The 18897-nt window shown below is 38.4% G+C and overlaps 1 protein-coding gene, 2 long non-coding RNA genes and 1 other non-coding gene across 8 annotated transcripts in view; 3 read left to right on the forward strand and 1 right to left on the reverse strand.

Annotated features, from left to right (window-relative positions):
* Positions 1-7739: 7739 nt before the first annotated feature.
* Positions 7740-9143, forward strand: LOC127450436 (uncharacterized). Its single transcript, XR_007898987.1, has 2 exons — positions 7740-8617; positions 8821-9143. It is a non-coding gene; the product is annotated as an uncharacterized LOC127450436 (long non-coding RNA).
* A 37-nt stretch (positions 9144-9180) lies between these two features.
* LOC127451047 (small nucleolar RNA SNORA50) lies at positions 9181-9315 on the forward strand. Its single transcript, XR_007899057.1, has one exon. It is a non-coding gene; the product is annotated as a small nucleolar RNA SNORA50 (small nucleolar RNA).
* A 928-nt stretch (positions 9316-10243) lies between these two features.
* Positions 10244-18897, reverse strand: part of LOC127450318 (testis-expressed protein 2-like) — an 87309-nt gene continuing 78655 nt past the window's right edge. For 4 of the 5 annotated variants that reach the window (XM_051714319.1, XM_051714317.1, XM_051714321.1 and 1 more), the window contains 4 exons: positions 18252-18362; positions 13698-13907; positions 13376-13496; positions 10244-11841 (listed from right to left, as the gene is read on the reverse strand). In XM_051714319.1, coding sequence (XP_051570279.1) covers positions 11707-11841; positions 13376-13496; positions 13698-13907; positions 18252-18362 — 577 coding nt within the window. In that variant the 3' untranslated portion in view covers positions 10244-11706. The remainder of the gene's footprint in view (positions 11842-13375; positions 13497-13697; positions 13908-18251; positions 18363-18897) is intronic. The other variant, XM_051714318.1, reaches the window with a different exon arrangement.
* Positions 13326-18241, forward strand: LOC127450432 (uncharacterized). Its single transcript, XR_007898974.1, has 3 exons — positions 13326-13471; positions 13687-13887; positions 13984-18241. It is a non-coding gene; the product is annotated as an uncharacterized LOC127450432 (long non-coding RNA).

The following is an 18897-nucleotide window of genomic DNA, read 5'->3' on the forward strand; positions in this document are numbered from 1 at the left end:
CAAGCGGACCGGAAACGGACCATAGGTCATAAATCTACAGGGTCGTTGTAAATTAAACCAGCTGCACCTCAAAACACACTCTGGTTCTATAAACAAAAATCTGTGGTTTATAAAGGCTTTTAATTATTATTATGAACTTTTTAAAAACATTTAAACCCCTGGCAGTCTGTTTGAAACTAACTTTTGTTTGTGTTATTTTCCTGTAAATTCGCTTGCTCTGTTATTCTAATAAAGGAGTTGAAATAAAAGGAATATACACAGTGGCATTTTATTTAATACACTGTATATTTGTATATTGGTGTATACAAATACACTTGTACTTATACTTTTATATAAAACAAATATTTAGCTTACATTTCTTCATAAAGCAATTTGTTTTGGTTTGCATCCTGAAAATAGGTACTAGTAATGCAAAATCATGTATAAAGATTTCTGTTTAGGTGCAGGTGATGTTCATTAGCGTCAGCCTTTGTGCGACGGCAGCGGCTCCTTTGGCTTGATGACGCTGAAGTGCGTTCCGAATTACCGATATTTTTGAGCCCAACGCCCTTCAAACCTCCGAAGCTCTCACTCTGGAGGGCAAACCCTCTGAAATGATTAGGGCATTGGAACGCACCCTCAGAATTTTTGCGCGATCACGGTGAACACAGAAAGGCATTCTCAGCAGAGCGCCAAATCCACGAGTCACAATGGAAACAGACGCTAAGAAGCAAACACAGAACATTAAGTTTGAATGACTGTAAACGAGTATTATTTTGTCTTCACTCGTACTAGCGTTAGGGACTGCATCGGTTTAGGACTACTGAGAGTATACTGAATTAATGCGTGCATTTATAAATTGATAAAACTATAAAGATTTACCGTAGCTTACTTGTAAAAGCTTAATGCATCATTAATATTAGACCTCTCTCGCCAACATTAATGTTTAATAGGTTGACCGCTATGTTATTTGTTTATGCTGAACTTCATAATAGGAATGAATAACATTCATATTCTTCTATTGTTATTAATAATAATATAGGTTTTATAGCTATAGGTTTACTATTTTTATTTTAGGTTTAATTTTACAGATATTTATCATGTACTGTGCATGTTATTTATTTTTTTTTTTTTTTTGGATTTAACCGTATGTACTTCTTTTATTTATAATACCATTTGATATAGCCTATCCAGTTTAACATTGGGGTTTCTGAAAACTTTCTTTGAATAAGCATCCTATCATCATCTATTTCCACAGCTGCTGATGGTATCATTGTATTCATGGACCTCTTTCAGTTGGGTCTCCCACAGATTTCATCATTTCCCATAGATTTAATGTAACATGATTATTCATGTGCATTATAAGATGAAGATCTGCTGTAACAGAGGTGGAGAATGATGGGAGGCACGCAGTGTTATATGTCCATTATGTCCATTTGTTGTGGCATTAAAAGTTGCTTGTTGGCTTGTCCCCTAAAAGGACATGGTTGGGCATTATGTACAGATGATGTTGTTTTAACTGAAGATCATGTGTCTGATTATAAATGATAGATGTTCATGATCTCAGTATTAGTAGCATAAAGTAACTCATCTTTTCCTAGTTGTAAAGGAAGCCCTTTTGAAATAGGTCAAAGGTAAAAGGTCCCTATTGAAATGCATAATACAAATGTAATTTAGAGAAGGACCATATAGAGCTTCTAATGGAGTAGAGGAGGCTGAGAATCAGAAAGATACATCTTTTAATGGAATCACTTGAGCACCAGCTTAAGGAGGGCACTGTAGGTTACTCTACTGTAAATAACAGCATGTCTCATTTTTATTTTCAGTTAATAAAGAGAGTACAATGAACAAGTCTGGAAATGTGTGCATTTATATTTACAGTACATGAATTAAAGTGATAAAAGTCAAATAAATCCCTAACCTCTATGCTACATATGCGGTCCATGAAATGATGACATATTATCTAGTTAGTGAAGAAGAATAACGAGTGATTAAGTGCTTAAGCTTTTAATTGGCAGATATTACCTGCATAATGATACTGTGGAATGTAATTTTATAAATAAGAATAATATTCATTGACTGAAGGAACTGTAAAAAGAACATGGGTGCTATAATAATTTAAAAAATTTTAGCCTGCAGTATACAACATTTTAGATTAAAAGAAAAAGCACAATGTACACAATTTGTTCACTTTCGAATGTAAATATGCGGTGTGTAAGACGAAAGTAAAAGAAGTAAAGAAGATTTGTGAGGTATAGTAACTATTGCTGCATATCATAATAACGCTTTAAAAGTATAATATTGTGCCTCATCTGAACTTCCACGCCCCTTGTCGCTATTAAAAGGACACGCATGCGCTTACAACCTCTGAAATTTACTGACAACTACCTGAAATAAACTAACTCTGGAACATAACCTACTCCGGAGCAGATTATGTCCAGAGAGTAAGTGGCTCTCTAACATACCCTGAAAGTTAGCTCCGTTTTTGGAACCGAAAGTTGAGGTTAATAGTTTACTCTGAAACTCACCCGGGACTCGCTAAACCTGGAAGGCTGCGTCCTCCGGAGGTCGCATTTCTCGACCGCATACGTCATCGAGGCTGTCTCGTTTCATAAAAGCGAGTAGGACACTTCGAATGCGACCTTCTTTCACGGGAATTCAGAGGATGCATGAGGTGTATCTTTCGTGGGCACTCACACCCCACAATTAATTGCTTCAATGAAATGTCTAAAAAAAAAATGACGCCAATTTGCCCATAAATATGATGTTCAAACGCAAGAATGTTAATTCCCAAGCTGAAGTACCTCAGTAGATGCGTGCAGAGTGTATAATATGTATAATTATATTAATATATAATTAAAATAAAGTATTAGACTAAAAGTACACCTGTAAAATCATTTATTTTCTCTTTACATCATTATAACTCTCCTAAAATGTACCTCATACCTTCCCTTCTAAAGGGACTTTATTCCCTTCTCACTCAAAGTGCTCGCGCGTGGCGCGCTGTCATAGCAACCATGTTACGTTCCGTTTCTGTTTGTCCTACGAAGGCCGTCTCGTTTAAACGAGACTTGTTTAAAGGAGGACACTCGGTATACTGCAGCCTTAAAAGGACGCGTCCCACCTAGCACGCAGCCTTCCAAACGACACACTGTACAGCCCTGCTCGCTGGAATACCCCTCAGTGCTTCTTCACGGTTGTCAATAACAACAGTAGCGAAATAGCGCCCTCAACTGACAACTGTTATATTATTTCAATATGATCCGCTTCAACTTTTAGGCGCAAATTGATTGACAGACAGATTATTCTGATTGGCTGATCAAAGGCTTCCACAGAATTTATACACGCCTCATATTTTATTTACTGATGTCTCAGAGACGGGTGAGATATCGCAGGACATTTATTTCAGTGAAATCTTTCAGGAGTAGGAATATATATATATATACTGTATATAAAAAAATCACTTACAGCACCTTTACAGGAATATTCAATACAAGTTGAGTTCACTCGACAGCGTTTGTGGCATAATGTTGATTACCACAAAAATGTATTTATACTCGTCTCTCCTTCTCAAAAACCTGTGATGACGTACAATTTGGATATGAAAGTACGCATCCTTCAGATCTATCGACGCGAACCAATCATGCGATGAGATCCATTTCTGAATAATCATTTTGAATGGGCGCTTTATAAGTGCGCGATTTAAATGTCTCAAATCCAGGATTGGCCGAAGTCTGCCGTCTTTCTTTGGAACAAGAAAATAACGGCTGTAAAACCCCTTTTGTGCTAGACAATTTGGCACAATCTCTATCGCGTTTTTCCTGATGAGATAGTGAATTCCGGCTCGTAATACTGGCCCGTCTTCAGGTGAAACCATGGAAGACAGAACGCCGTTGAAACAGGGTGGCCGGCGTGCAAATTGGATCGTGTAACCATGTTCGATCGTTTTGTGCACCCATTCTGAAATACCAGTTAGGGCTCGCCACGCGTCTGCGTTATGGGACAGAGGGCAATTTGGTTAAAAAAAAAAAAAAAAGATGGGGCAAATCTGCGGAACGCGGCCACTTGACGGTGTCCGGACTGCAAGAACCACTCATCAAGGCGAGACTGCACAGGTTCTTCTGGTGGAGACCACTCGAGGTTGAGTTCTTTCCCTTGTAAAGACACGAAACATCTCCCTGTCAGTGGTGCGCACACGGTCCTCACCCTCGCTGGGGGAGGTGCGGTAGCATCATACACTGACCACTGCCTGATGCAGCGAGAGACATGACATCTCGTTATCCTCCTTACCGTGCGTTCAGACGGTAAATTCGCTCTGGCTGCCAACAACGCTATCGAAGATTCGTGGACGCTCTGACGTAGTTGAAATAGGCGGCAACGTTCGTTCGGAATGCTTGGTTTTGTGAACTATATTTAAAGGAGCCGCAAAACATCCAGACACGTCGACCGGTATCTTTTTGCCGACCTATCACAAGTAGCGTATATCCTCTTTAAATCTTTTAAATGTGAAAGTAAGAAATCGATCGATGGCAGAAAGTAATTAAATATAAAAAGACAAACGCTGATGGTATAAATGTGTTACCAATTGATCAGGCAGCACGGTTTTGCATGCTATGGCGCCAAAATTAGCATGCAATATATTATATATAATATTATATAAACCATAATATCCACTTAATCAACTCATCTGGCACACCAACAATTTCAGACACCTTTGTCCATGCATCGTTTATTTATTTATTTATATCCCTGTAAGCAAACATTGACAGATCGTATATTACGGGAAAACCCGCCACGGCAATAATTAGTTTCTCCTCCATTTTGTCCATTTTGTTGTGTTCTCTAGACTTCGCTAGAGCGGAGCACTTCTATATTCCAATAGGTTGCCGCCGAACCGCATCAAAGCTCATTACCATAATGTTGTCCGCACTTGAACTTTCCTCTGACGCCCACAACGCCCAAGACACGCCGGCCACAGACGCGCCGCTTCTCGCCGCAGAGAAATGCTGGCTGCCATAGAAAATGAATGACTTCCGGTCGATTTGACACTCTCGACGCCTCTGGTCTGAACGCACCATTATCATCCCCAGCATCAGATCCACCGAACAAGACGAGGCCGCACGCTCCTTCAGAGGGCCGGAGTTCATCTCACACATAGCCTATTGGGAAACATGCACTTCGTGGAGATTGAGAGGCTCGCAGGCGTGTGCCGTCACGAGATCCACCTCAAATTCATGCTGTTCGACCTTGTGGCCCCACCGTGCCTCCTCGTGTGAATCCTCGGGTATCACAGAAGAGGCGGGTGGGAGGGTGCGAGAGGTTGAATCGTTCCTCAGAACGAGGGCGATTCATGAGCGAAGCGACTTGAGACTCATGTCCTCACAGTGAGGACAGTCTGTCTCCATGAAAGCTGACTCTGGTGGGTGCGGCCCAGACAGAAAACGCAGCTCTCATGCTGGTCTGATGGCGGGACGTGTCTCTCGCACAAAGAACACTTACGGAATGACATCTTGAAAAAGACACGAACAGGTAACTGGCTCTTTTAGATATATATATATATATATATATATATATATATATATATATATATATATATATATATATATATATATATATATATTTATATTTAAATAATTTATATTTATATCACACAAATTACAATTGCTTTTAAAGGATACTCCACACCTGCTGACACACTGCAGAGAATCAGGATGCTGAGGCCCGTTCACCAGCGAAGTGTCAAGCGGCGAGGCAGAGAGATGTTCGCCGGAGCACTGCAGGGGAGCGGAGAGTCTTCTCGCTGCCATGAAGATTCCGCCCGCTGACTCATGTATATCGACCAGTGGCGAATTCTCAGGACCAGCAAAGCCTTCTCTGCTGGCCTAACATGCCAAATAAATAAATATTTGTCATCCTTTCATTCTCAATCAACTTTTTGCCTATGTATTTTTAATCGCTTTCCACTCTTAATTAATCTACAAACAAATAGAGAAAAATGAAAAGTTTATCCAGTCAGAATTTGCTTACTAGCAAAGTGTGACAGCTGTTTCACAAATCGCATGCCTGAAGCCTGAAGCAGTGCGTGAGTTGAGCTCCACCCCCTCAGGCCTTCAGAATTTCCATAGAATCCATCAACAGTGCAAATGAATGTGCATCTAATGTCAGATTCATCAGCCAATCAGATTGATTTATTTGTTCTTGGTGGGTGTGATCTTTAGGATATGTCCCGGTCAAGGCCTTCTAGCTGGCCTTGAGTGACGCAATTAAGTGATGTACGTAATTTGAAAGCGAAGAGCGCGAGATGCTGACGAGTTAGCTGTCATCACTGCTGGTATTGCCGTTGAGAAAGAGATCCTTATGGATTTAAAAACCTGAGATGTTCTGCATAACCGTGTGATTGCTTAATTTATTAAACAGGAAAGGAGGACTGATTTTCACTTCAAGTAAACTGGTAAGTGCTTTTTGCATTGTTATAGCAACATCAGGAGTTTTCTAAGTGTAAATTAGGCTGCTTGAGCATTCAGTGTTGGACCAAGTTTTGAAAAGTAGTGCTGTGTTCCATTCAACTCAGAAAGTCAGATTTTACAACTTCCTACTAGGAAAATTGCAATGGAATGCATCTTTAAGTCAGAATTACAACTTGTAGGTTCGTGCAGAAATTCTCAACTCCGATTTGCCGAGATGCAGGTGATGATGTCACACAAACGTGGACACTCAGGGAGATATACAAAGTGATAAACATTCACTTTATTAAGTAATATTAATAAATGAGTTCATTTCCACATTACATGATATTAAAGCTTGTTTAACAAACGCCTGCAGAAACAGGTGTATAAAACATTATAATCTCTTTTGATAATCGTACACCTGAAGCACAAATGCTAGCGCTGCAGCACTGTTTATCAGTTGGGTTGCTAGGAGACATCTCTAATAAGAGTCAAACACCTGCTAAGCTAACGGGAGCGTTGCAGTTCCGAATATCAGGGAATGGAATGCATTTATTGTCGGAGATATCAAGTAGGAATATCCCACATCCAACTTGAATGGAACACAGCATAACCGTGTACACTGACGAAACGAAATTTATTGCAAGCAACATTTTTTAGATAGATTTTTCCAGGTATTATAGACCTCCTTGGTAGATTCATATGAAAAATTATGATTTTTGAATGTCTGTTCGGGAGATGTTCATTTCACAAAACAGTCATGATGCAGTTAAAATTAGGCTTGCTTGAGCATTATGTGTCGTTTCAAGTTCTGGCTTTCGTGTGTGGACGTGTTTTTAAAATGTCAATTGGTATTATTAGTTAGCTGTGATATGGGCATAGGGTGTCTTATTCATTGTGAATCTGTGTTTTCTTAATGGCATGAATCACACTGAAGGCCTAGACTTTAAATGCACGGCCCGCCACTGATATAGACGGCGAAGGTAGAGGGCTTCTAGACAAAAGATGATCGCTGTCTTGAAGGAAGAAATTCTGAGGAAATGGTGTTTGTGCACCTGTTTTTATAGCGGACAGTTTCGCGGCAAAACAGGCGGGGCTCAAACACCATAGCCAATATTAGAATATTGGCGTTATTGTACAGAGGTTTCAACTAGGTCGTGTAAGAAGGCACTCCCATAGCTACGCAATGTCAAGTGTACGGAGTCGTAAGGGAACCGATTTTTGCTTCTTCTTTTTTTTTTTTTTAAAGAAAAATCTAAATAAATTTTTGTGTAAGTCAATATTATGCCACAAATGCTGTTGATAGATCTTAACTTGTATTGAACCCGGAATATTCCTTTAACCAATAACCACTGGCGGAATTGTGAAGAAACCATCTAATTGAACAACTTAAATGCTAATGTTTATTTCAACTTTAATTGAAATTGAAAACGTTTATATTTTATAATCTATATCATTTCAAATTATTTTTATTCTACCTTTATTCTCATCCTCATCTGTAATTTCATTAATAATGTAATTCATTATAATTTATTTGTCTGATTTTCCTGTTTGCAGTAATGGAGTGTTTTGTGGATGCAGTTCTTACGCCTATACATGAGGTGGCGCATGTTGCTTCTTGTCTGCAGAAATCGAGCTACACAGTAAAGCGCTGAAGAAGCAAAGCCACGTTTCCACATCCACGCTGCGGTTGAGACTGAGTGCGCAGGCTGTGCAGATCTGAAGTGAAGTTACAAGCGGGCGTTAAGATGAAAGAACCATTTTTGATTGTTTAAAGAGCGCTTGAGAGAATGATCAATGCTACGTTATCGATTGAACATCGACAACAAATGAGCTCTCATTGTCAGCGGAGTCTGATTATATGATCAGACTGAATCAGGTGAGTATATATGCGGACAAACAGCCTTAACACTACAATTATGAAATCAAATTAATGACTTTAAAGGAATTAGAACGAAGTTCAAAATATTTTAGTTGCTGATTTTTTTGTTTGCTGATTTTAGCGTGCTGAGCACGTGGGCGCGCTCATGAGCACGTGACTGATCTCAGCTTTTGTATGAATGTACTTGGGTAGAAAGTATTGATTTCAAATGCATTCAAGGCTTTATCGTGTTTAATTATGTAAAATCATTGATTTATTTTTATCAATTAGAATTACTGATGTTCACGGTGGAGTTCGTCAGTGACTAAAGGTAAGGCCAGGCCTGTTTTTTTTTTTCAGAAGACAAAAATATTTCCTTGTGTGTGTTTATCTGGAATGATGTTTTAAACGCGTTAGACTGCTGATCAGCAGTGATGTCAACTCAAATCACTGACCAGGCTGTTATTGAGCCATTTTCATTTACAATTTTGTGTTAAAGCTGTTTATTCATGTTGGATTTACTTATTTTAACAGGATTAAAAGGTGGATTTCAAAAGCCCTGATGACTTGAGGTTTGTATGCGTCTATGCTTTGTTCACTGTTATGGCATTGGACCTTATTCATGAAACTCAAGCAGAACACATTTCTGTTAATCGTTCATAAATTCATTATAACAAAGTGTTTACAACTAGTGAAATTTCAGTCAAATCAATAATTGCAACTTCAGTTTCAGGGTGTTTCATTTGTGATGTTATAGTTTTTATTGGGCAGATTAAATGTACATTTGATAGAAGCATTTTCAATTAAACTGTGTGGATTGAACATGTGTTGGTGTAATAAACAAAATGAACAATTTGGATATGTGTCTGTTGTTTGTGTTAGTATTACATGTATCAGCACTGTCTTTGAACCTGTGGAGCCCCTTCATGGCTCAATGGGCCAAGCAACAGTGCAAAAGTAAAGGCTTGTTATAACTGGAGCCTCTTGGATTTTCCCCCCAAGGTGCTCTTTTAAAAGCAAACTACAGTTTACTTTGAATTACTATTTGCAAACTGGTCCGGAAGTAATATCTAGCTCAATTATTTTGCAAAAGCTGTTTATCAATTTTCACACAATCATGTCACAGTATGGCTGAACACAATTCAAATTATATTTTCACAAAGTGCAAATGAAATAATGATTGGCAGAGAGCACATAGAATATCAGTTATGTATGGCAATATCAAAGCATAAATGGTAATACAAAATAAATGTTTTGAAAAATAGAGCACATGTAATTTTGATTTATGGACTACGGTCCAAAAAAAGAATAATCAGAATACACATGGGGACACCTTAGCACCAGCTAAGTTGTAGACCTCATATGTACATTGAGATGAATTACTTTGCAATTTGAAATACATCACAGTGGATGAATTTTCAACTAATGATATGGCCAGTTAAGTTGATCATAACCTGATCAAAGTTTTATTTTATCAAACAGAAATTACCAACATGACTTAAAACAATGCAAGTGCAGTTAATTAGATATTAATCAGCAACACATATCAATACTTGATGAAAAAAATATGGTGCCAAATAAGGTGGACAAAAAGTTTTGCAATGATTTGTACATTCAACAAGCTTCTCCACATAGTTGGAAATAGAATAGCACTTGATCTGAAATGCAATGTGGTTTCTAGATCAGTGTTTTTCCACTGGTTTTCCTTCATGACCCAGATACATTTACATTGAATTTTAAATGGCAACCCAACACTACCAAAATTGTTCATTGCACAAAAGTAAACAAAAATGTCCTCAAACACTGTAATGTATTGTTACTATGAACTGTGCATGCCTAACAATGTGTCAAATTATTAATGAGATGTAGTTTTATTCTCCTTCACATTTTCTCCCCTTTAAAAGTTGATAAGCCTATTTATTTTGCCACTCAATGCATGATTATGATGTTAGCTGCATTTTATTTGTGTTTAGCACTGTTTTTCTCTGTGGACCTGCAAACCGTTTTTGGATCACAACCCACCAGTTGAGAACCACTAATCTAGCCCACTGCAGAGGAGCAACGAGTCTGAACATAAGCTCTTGAACCCTATCCACTAGAATAGGCTACTTGAGTAGGGACACAGTGAAATTGATCTAATTGCATAATTAGACGCCACACCGAGGGCTCAGGCAGCAGTGACTGGAAGAGGATAGTACTAGCACGTCTGTGCGGTCTAACAAACTGCTAGAAGCATACGTCAATCAATGAAATCATACAAGGGTGCACATCTCGAAAATGCTTGAAGTTTTGGCTTAAAGTTTCTATTAGAATGAACAGATACTTCCCTAACTGGTTTTTGCAACTTTCTATATGTCATGAGGATGCACAATATCAAATTTAAGACCCTCTAAGGTGGTCAGCAGGCACTCTTGTCTAATGAAAAATCCAGTCAGACCCTCAGATTGTACATTTTATGTGTAGACCAATCTATTGGTGAAGTAAAAGTAGAGATGATTGGCTTAAAATCAAGGTTTGGCTGGTTAGCATGGTCTAGTTTTACACCATTATGGGTGCAAAATGTACATTCCTTCATTTATAAAAACTATGTATTCTGCCAAAATAATTGTTTTTGCAAGCAACATATGAATCACAATTATTTCATTGTATTGACGTATATGCTTTACCAGTGACCAGTTTTTTTTTTTTTTTTTGGTCACTCTTAAAAGCGTAAAATTGACATATTTTTCCCCCTTTTTGCTGCCTCATTGGTTAGGGACTGTATAGGTTCTTATGATGTCAATCAGCAATGTTGTGACTGCATTTCCTCCAGCTCCAGAGTGGATTGTCACATGGTAGTTATGGTTTAGGTGACCTGCTCGAAAAATGGGTACCCAGAACTGAATGCCCATGAGCAAAGATGGCACCAAGCGACTGAGATTAATGAAAATACTAATTAATAGCTCTCTCCAGCTATTGTAGACCTCTTGCATTGACTGTCATGCGTCTCCCAGGATTTTGGTAAGACGGCATGCATCAAAAGAGGTAGCGTACACTTCATCCAGAGACATATATGCCCATCTATGTTCTGTGCTGCCTCTTCATTAGTTTTTAAAAGTCATCTCCTGTGTGCTTGTGATTTGTAGTGAAATTTCATACTTTACCAAAACCTCTTTGTCTTGTTTGAGGGTCAGTAGCATGTGCATTTGCATATGCAGTGTTTGTGTCACCTATGACAACTCTTATGATCCTCTTGAAGGCAACAGAATGTCCCAACAGATCAGAGGCAAGCAAAACGTATGGTCCTTTCTTGTAGTTATAGATGTGTTCACATTTTTCACAGCTCTGTTTAATGGGCAACATGGCACTTGTTATTGTCAGCTTCGGTATTGTCTTGCTCTCATGGGATTTTAGTGTTTTATCTTTTGTAGCAACGAATCTTCACATGTCATCGATGGATTCCTCAGTGTCCAAGAGTTCCCCGTCTTTCATGGTGTTGGCATTGGAGCGTGTGTCCATGGCAGAGTGCATGATAGGCAGCCAGACATCATCCATGTTTGGCATTACAAATATTTTCTGTGAAAGGCAATGGAAGCAACAAAATAATGAAAGAATACAAAAGTAAAAACCTTGCCTTAAATCAGCAAACAAATATGTAAAACATAATTGGCGATGGACTGTTGAATTATTGAAAATTTCATGCCACCATGATGCAAAAAGAAATTACATTTTGGGTGTGTATTAAAGCTGATGTGTGTAAAACATTTTTGGTGTTAAAATACTTTCTCCTATCTTAGTTTACTGTAATGTGCAGAGACAACAGTAAGTTAGCAATTTAGGTTGATTTCCCTTAAAATTGTGAATTTGGGGCAGGACTTGCTTTCTGTGTGTATTCATGAAAGCTACTTAATCAGTATTTGAGCAATAATTTGGTGGTGCTGAATCACACTCTTCAGCTTTCATGTTTCCAAAAATTCAGTGGTCTGGAGTCTGCTTTTACCATGGTTACCTCATGTAGATGCGTTTATCTCGGGACATGTTTCAGATTTTCATCCATAAAACACGTTTCTGTGTAGAACTACTGGACAGCCTTTCCTTACCAATTCAGAACTAGCTTACAAACAGCCCTAGGTTACTATTTCAAAAGTGTAAGAACAAAGTAAAGTGATATTCAACTGTAACATGTTCAACAAACTTGGGACTACTTCATAGCCATGCAATTAAAATTAATCAACACCTCTGAATCAAGAATCAGAATCAAGAGTTCATCAACTCAGTGGTTTCCACAGGCTTCATGACCAACTATTGGGCGGCGCCAAGATGATTCTGATTGCCACTGAACTGTTTTCTGGTTTTGGTCTCAATAAGAAGCAATGATAAAACTACTGAAATGAATGATCCAGATGGAGAACAACAACCATTTTAAGTGTTAGTTGGAGTAAAAGTGAGTTCAGACTCAACTTGTGCTGTTGTTGGCTGTCATTGCAACTCAAAGTAGTTAATGATATCAACATAACTAACCTTGGGTCATCTGCCATCTACCCACTCAGGTTAGGTACTGTCAAAAGACAGACATCGTGACTGTGTAAAGTGTTGGCACTATGGAGCGGCATGTTTTTTTAAATGGCAATTTTTACAAATGTAATACGTTAAACATCCCATAACCTCTGAAGACATATGCCGGTGCGAATGAAAATGCTGGAGACAGGAAAACGAAAACAGGCTTCCATTATTAAATGTGGAAAAATTCTGCGTTCAGGAAAAAGGTGGACAGGCAGACCAAACCAGTTTTGATTTGTGCAGTTTGCAACATGCCAGACTACAAATGAGAAGATGCTGACTTGACTGATACAGAAAACATAAATAACATTTATTAACATTTAAATTTAACTGCTGAGCTTCTCATGTACACCTACAAGCAATATTTTGATCCAAACTGGTAAGTATGGTATTATTTGCAATAATTTGTAACACTTTCTTTGATATTTAGTTATCTAACACAACGGCATTCAGATTTTTTAAGCATGACTTAAGTTTTCCAAAGTATTCATATATTTGGGGGCCACTGTATAAAGCAATCAATAAAATATTATGTTTTACACAGGTTTACCTGAAACTCCTGATTTAGTTTTTTCTCGATCCAGTCTGTGACATGAGCAAATGTAACCTCTCTCTCTCCCAGTTTGGGCCGAGCTTTCAGCTCCAGGTGAGGAGGTATTCTGAAACCATACCTGAAACACATGTAAAAACATGTTTATACTGAACTCTGATTTAAATGCATTTTAAAACCAAATCCTATCTTCATCTTTGTACAGTACATGGACATAAAATATGACTACATGTGTACTGAGTTGTGACCAGCAGATGGCGTGCAAGCAATGTTGAGGATGCTTGTAGATAATTCTGCAGTTATTTCAACAGGTTACATATACCATATCCTGTCAGTTGGAGGTGGTGGGATGTTGACAGCGAGAGTTCCTCGACACTCCTGCACCTCCACCGTGAGGAGCAGAGGAGTATTAGACACCTCCTCTATCTTCTTCTTGATGAACTCAGTCTCTGTGGCTTTCTGGAAATACTTGGACTTTGTGATTTTGTCCACAAAGCGCATGATTTTACTGGGTCGGTGACCTCCAACATAACTGTGAAGAAGATTTAAGCCATAAACCAGTTATTCATGCAGTGTCTTACTAACCAATAACTTTGACTCATACACAGGTTCAATTACAGAGGTCTGAGTGTTGGGAACTGACGCTCATGTGTCTCTGGAGATATCTGCGTGGGAATTAATCCATTTAATAAAGAAAATTTCCCAGTTAAACGACCATGTGTATTTATTTATTTATTTATTTATTTTTGGGTTAATATAATAATAAAACAACTGTTGCCTTTTCTACAAAAGTTTTCTTGGTCACAAATGTAACCAGTGGGAAATTTTGCACATATGGTCAAGATTAACAAAAAGGCAAACGTTATTTAATTTAATTTTTAATAATTTTTTACTAAAAGGCAATTGTGGGGGGAAATAAATAAATCAAATAGACCCTTTAAATATTATATGCACTAAATATGGTTTTTGTATCTGTATCATTGTGTAATTCTTACGAAACCCGTCAAGAAAATATCCTGATCCTTTTCTACTCCAAAATCAAAAGAAACCAATGATTAGATTTTGCATATAAGAGAATTAAGTCCATTTTCAGGACCATTAGCATTGGCAATGTGAAACAAGATGGCCATTATGATATTCTCATTACCACAATGCAAAGGAAAAAAAATTATATAATAATTATATATATATATATAATTTAAATTGTAAAGTATATCTGCAACAGAGTTACTCCCTTGGTACTGCCTTTTATTGATTTTACTGATTGCTGATTTAAAAAATAAATCAATGAACAAAAGCATCTTTTATGTGTTGCAAGTAATGAGAATCATCACTGAAAACAATGGGAATAGTTCAAGTAATGGGGGGTAAAATGAGGCTCTGGTCATGTGACTATTTGCACCATCAATGTAAAAATGTTCACATGAAATCAAGACTGACTGCACCTTTATTTATAGTTGACAACTCAAAATACCTCAACAACTGTTTTTAGACCCTCGAAACTGAGAACCACATTTAATCACAAATGTGACCGGTGGGATGAAAAGGAAATGGAAGGACGTACAGTTGAAATCAGAAATTTACATACACTTAGGTTGAAGTAATTAAAACTAATTTTTTTAACCACTCCACAGATTTAATATTAGCAAACTATAGTTTTGGCAAGTCATTTAGGACATCTACTTTGTGTATGACACAAGTCATTTTTCAACAATTGTTTACAGACAGATTACTTCACTTTTAATTGACTATATCACAATTCCAGTGGGTCAGAAGTTTACATACACTAAGTTAACTGTGCCTTTAAGCAGCTTGGAAAATTCCAGAAAATGATGTCAAGCCTTTAGACAATTAGACAATTAGCTTCTGATAGGAGGTGTACTGAATTGGACATGTACATGTGGATGTATTTTAAGGCCTACCTTCAAACTCAGGGACCATTTACACGACAACGTTTTCAACTAAAAACGGAAAACTTTTTATGCGTTTCGGCTGTTCGTTTACACGACAACGGCGTTTTGGGGCCTGAAATGCAAACTTTTGAAAACGTGTTTCAAAGTGCAAGTTTTTGAAAATGATGCTGTTATCATCTCCGTGTAAACATACAAAAACGCAAATTTGTGAAAACGATGATGTCATGCGCATGCGTATTACGTGTTATATAAAGAATGATGGATTGATAGGCATCAATTTGAGATGTATAATTATCAATATGAATACTGGTGTCTGTGCAAATAACAATAATCAACAATTAATTAATTTGGAGTGTTTTGTATGGAGTGTGAACATTGTACAGTAGGCGGAACCTGCAATTTGAAAATCTTGAAATTAATGTATGGATTCAGATGGGAAAAATGTATTTGTATTTTAAATGTTATTTATTTATTTATTTACTTAAGTTTATTTGATGTACCTTTACCCTGCAATTCATTCACCCACCGCTTATGTATACAGCCTATAGACAGAGATGTGATGCCATGTATTCAATGATATGCTTAGAATATGAAAACGAGGCAGTGAAAATGCATGTTAGATCCAGTGTACAGAAGACCTCTGTCTCCGTCAGAAGATATCCATATATCAGAGTTCTGTCTGATATCCAAAACCAGTCAATATCAACAGCTTATGTTAACTTACTCTCCTACCAGCCCAAGAGTCAGCAGGGGGAATACAGAAGAAGGCAGGAGACGAAGTGATGGTAAAAATGAGCAGAGTTTATTGAATAATCTTGAGAGTTCAGTCTACAGGCATGCGCGCGAGTACTTCAAAACAGCGCGCGAGACATTCAAAACTACAATGGTGGACTACAAGACTGTGTTTGTGCTGCTCAAGATTTTGAGTTTATTAATGCTTCTCCAGCAAAGTGATTGTAGTAATAAAGCAAACTCATCGTCCGTCCAGACAAAATTACTCGATGCTTTCGCCATCTTCATTGTTTGTATTCACCGCCCTGTGGAAAAATGCTTATGTGCGCAGGCGCGTAGTGTTTCTTTACAAAGTGACATCACAACTACTGGCCTGGCATGCATAATACAGCGTTTTTAGTCGTTTTCACGGATCTGTGTGAACGGGGATCGTTTTGACAACGTTGTTGTCTGTACGCAAAACTTTTCAAAAGCACAAAGGAAAAACGTTTCCGTTTTTAGTTCATCGTTGTCGTGTAAACGTACCCTCAGTGCCTCTTTGCTTGACATCATGGGAAAATCAAAAGAAATCAGCCAATGGGGCCAGGGTAGCTCAGCAAGTAAAGACGCTGACTTCCACACCTGGAGTCACAAGTTCGAATCCAGGGTGTGCTGAGTGACTCCAGTCAGGCTTCCTAAGCAACCAACTGGCCCGGTTGCTAGGGTGGGTAGTGTCATGTTGGGTTAACCTCCTTGTGGTCGCTATAATGTGGTTCTCTCTCTCGGTGGGGCACGTAGTGAGTTGATGCTGCGTAGAATAGCGTGAGCCTCCACATGCGCTAGGTCTCCGCGGTAACGCGCTCAACAAGCCACATGATAAGATGCGCGGATTGACAGTCTCAGACGCGGAGGCAACTGAGATTCGTCCTCCGCCACCCGGGTTGATGCGAGTCACTACGCCACCACGAGGACTTAGAGCGAATTGGGAATTGGACATGCCAAATTGGGGAGAAAATGGGAGAAATTAAAAAAAACAAAGAAATCAGTCAAGACCTCAGAAAAAAATTGGGACCTCCACAAGTCTGGTTCATCCTTGGGAGCAATTTCCAAATGCCTGAAGGTACCACGTTCATCTGTACAAACAATAGTACACAAGTATAAACACCATGGGACCACACAGCCATCATTTCACTCAGGAAGGAGACGCATTCTGTCTCCTTGAGATGAACATAGTTTGGAATGAAAAGTGCAAATCAATCCCAGAACAACAGCAAAAGACCTTGTGAAGATGCTGGATGAAACAGGCAGACAAGTATCTATATCCACAGTAAAACGAGTCTTATATCGACATAACCTGAAAGGCTGCTCAGCAAGGAAGAAGCCACTGCTCCAAAACCGCCATAAAAAAGCCAGACTACAGTTTGCAAGTGCACATGGGGACAAAGATCTTATTTTTTGGAGAAATTTCCTCTGGTCTGATGAAATAAAAATGGAAAGTTTTGGCCATAATGACCATCGTTATTTTTGGAGGAAAAAGGGTGATGCTTGCAAGCCGAAGAACACCATCCCAACCGTGAAGCATGGGGGTGGCAGTATCATGTTGTGGGAGTGCTTTGCTGCAGGAGGGACTGGTGCACTTCACAAAATAGATGGCATCATAAGGAAGAAATGTTATGTGGATATTGAAGCAACATCTCAAGACATCAGCCAGGAAGTTAAAGCTCAGTCGCAAATGGGTCTTTCAAATGGACAATGACCCCAAGCATACCTCCAAAGTTGTAGCAAAATGGCTTAAGGACAACAAAGTCAAGGTATTAGAGTGGCCATCACAAAGCCCTGACCTCAATCCGATAGAAAATTTGTGGGCAGAACTGAAAAAGCATGTGCGAGCAAGGAGGCCTACAAACCTGACTCGGTTACACCAGTTCTGTCTGGAGGAATGGGCCAAAATTCCAGCAACTTTTAGTGAGAAGCTTGTGGAAGGCTACCCAAAACGTTTGACCCAAGTTATTATTTTAAGGCAATGCTAACAAATACTAACAAAGTGTATGTAAACTTCTGACCCACTGGGAATGTCATGAAATAAATAAATCACAAATGAGCTGAAATAAATAATTCACATTCTTTAAATAAAGTAGTGATACTAACTGACCTAAGACAGGGAATGTTTTGTATGATTAAATGTCAGGAATTGTGAAAAACTGAGTTTAAATGTATTTGGCTATGGTGTATGTAAGTTTTGTCCGTCTCACCCCTCCACTCCTGGAATTTCAGGCACTTCTGCAGTATCCTCCTCATCAGATGATCCCGCACTGGATGACTCCTCATCACTGTCTGCCAGGAAGTAAGTGCGTGGTCTGGGTCTGATACATGCACACAAACAGACACATAAAGGGCTCAAGCAACATGTTTAATGTTTGAATGCAAGGCAAAATAATTGGATATAGAGGATGTTATTCTTCACTCCTGCATATTCTTAAAATGTGCAAAACGCTCATAGCACACACACATGGTCATGAACTCTTGCTATGCCAATAGACATTAAGAAAAAGAGTGTTTCTTCACTAACAAAGACTTAAGCTCTTTTTTTAACCCTAGTGAGATACCTACCTAGGCAATATTTTTAGGTATCATATGCACATTACTAACCCAAACAGGCAGAAATAGAAGGCAACATCACAGAATGCATGGCAACAAGCACAGTGAAAATTTCATCCAATATGGTTAACAAAACCATATCGTAAACAGTATTTCAAAAAAATTTCGAGTGAAAAGTTGATTATATATCATTCATAGTGAAAAATATATTCATAGATAGAAAACTGTTCCATCTAAATATAGTATTTCATCTAAATATTTCTTATGCTTATTAGCATATCAAGTTGTTAGCTTAGCAAC

The sequence above is a fragment of the Myxocyprinus asiaticus genome, chromosome 13, assembly GCF_019703515.2.
Source record: "Myxocyprinus asiaticus isolate MX2 ecotype Aquarium Trade chromosome 13, UBuf_Myxa_2, whole genome shotgun sequence".
In the NCBI taxonomy this organism is placed as follows: domain Eukaryota; kingdom Metazoa; phylum Chordata; class Actinopteri; order Cypriniformes; family Catostomidae; genus Myxocyprinus; species Myxocyprinus asiaticus.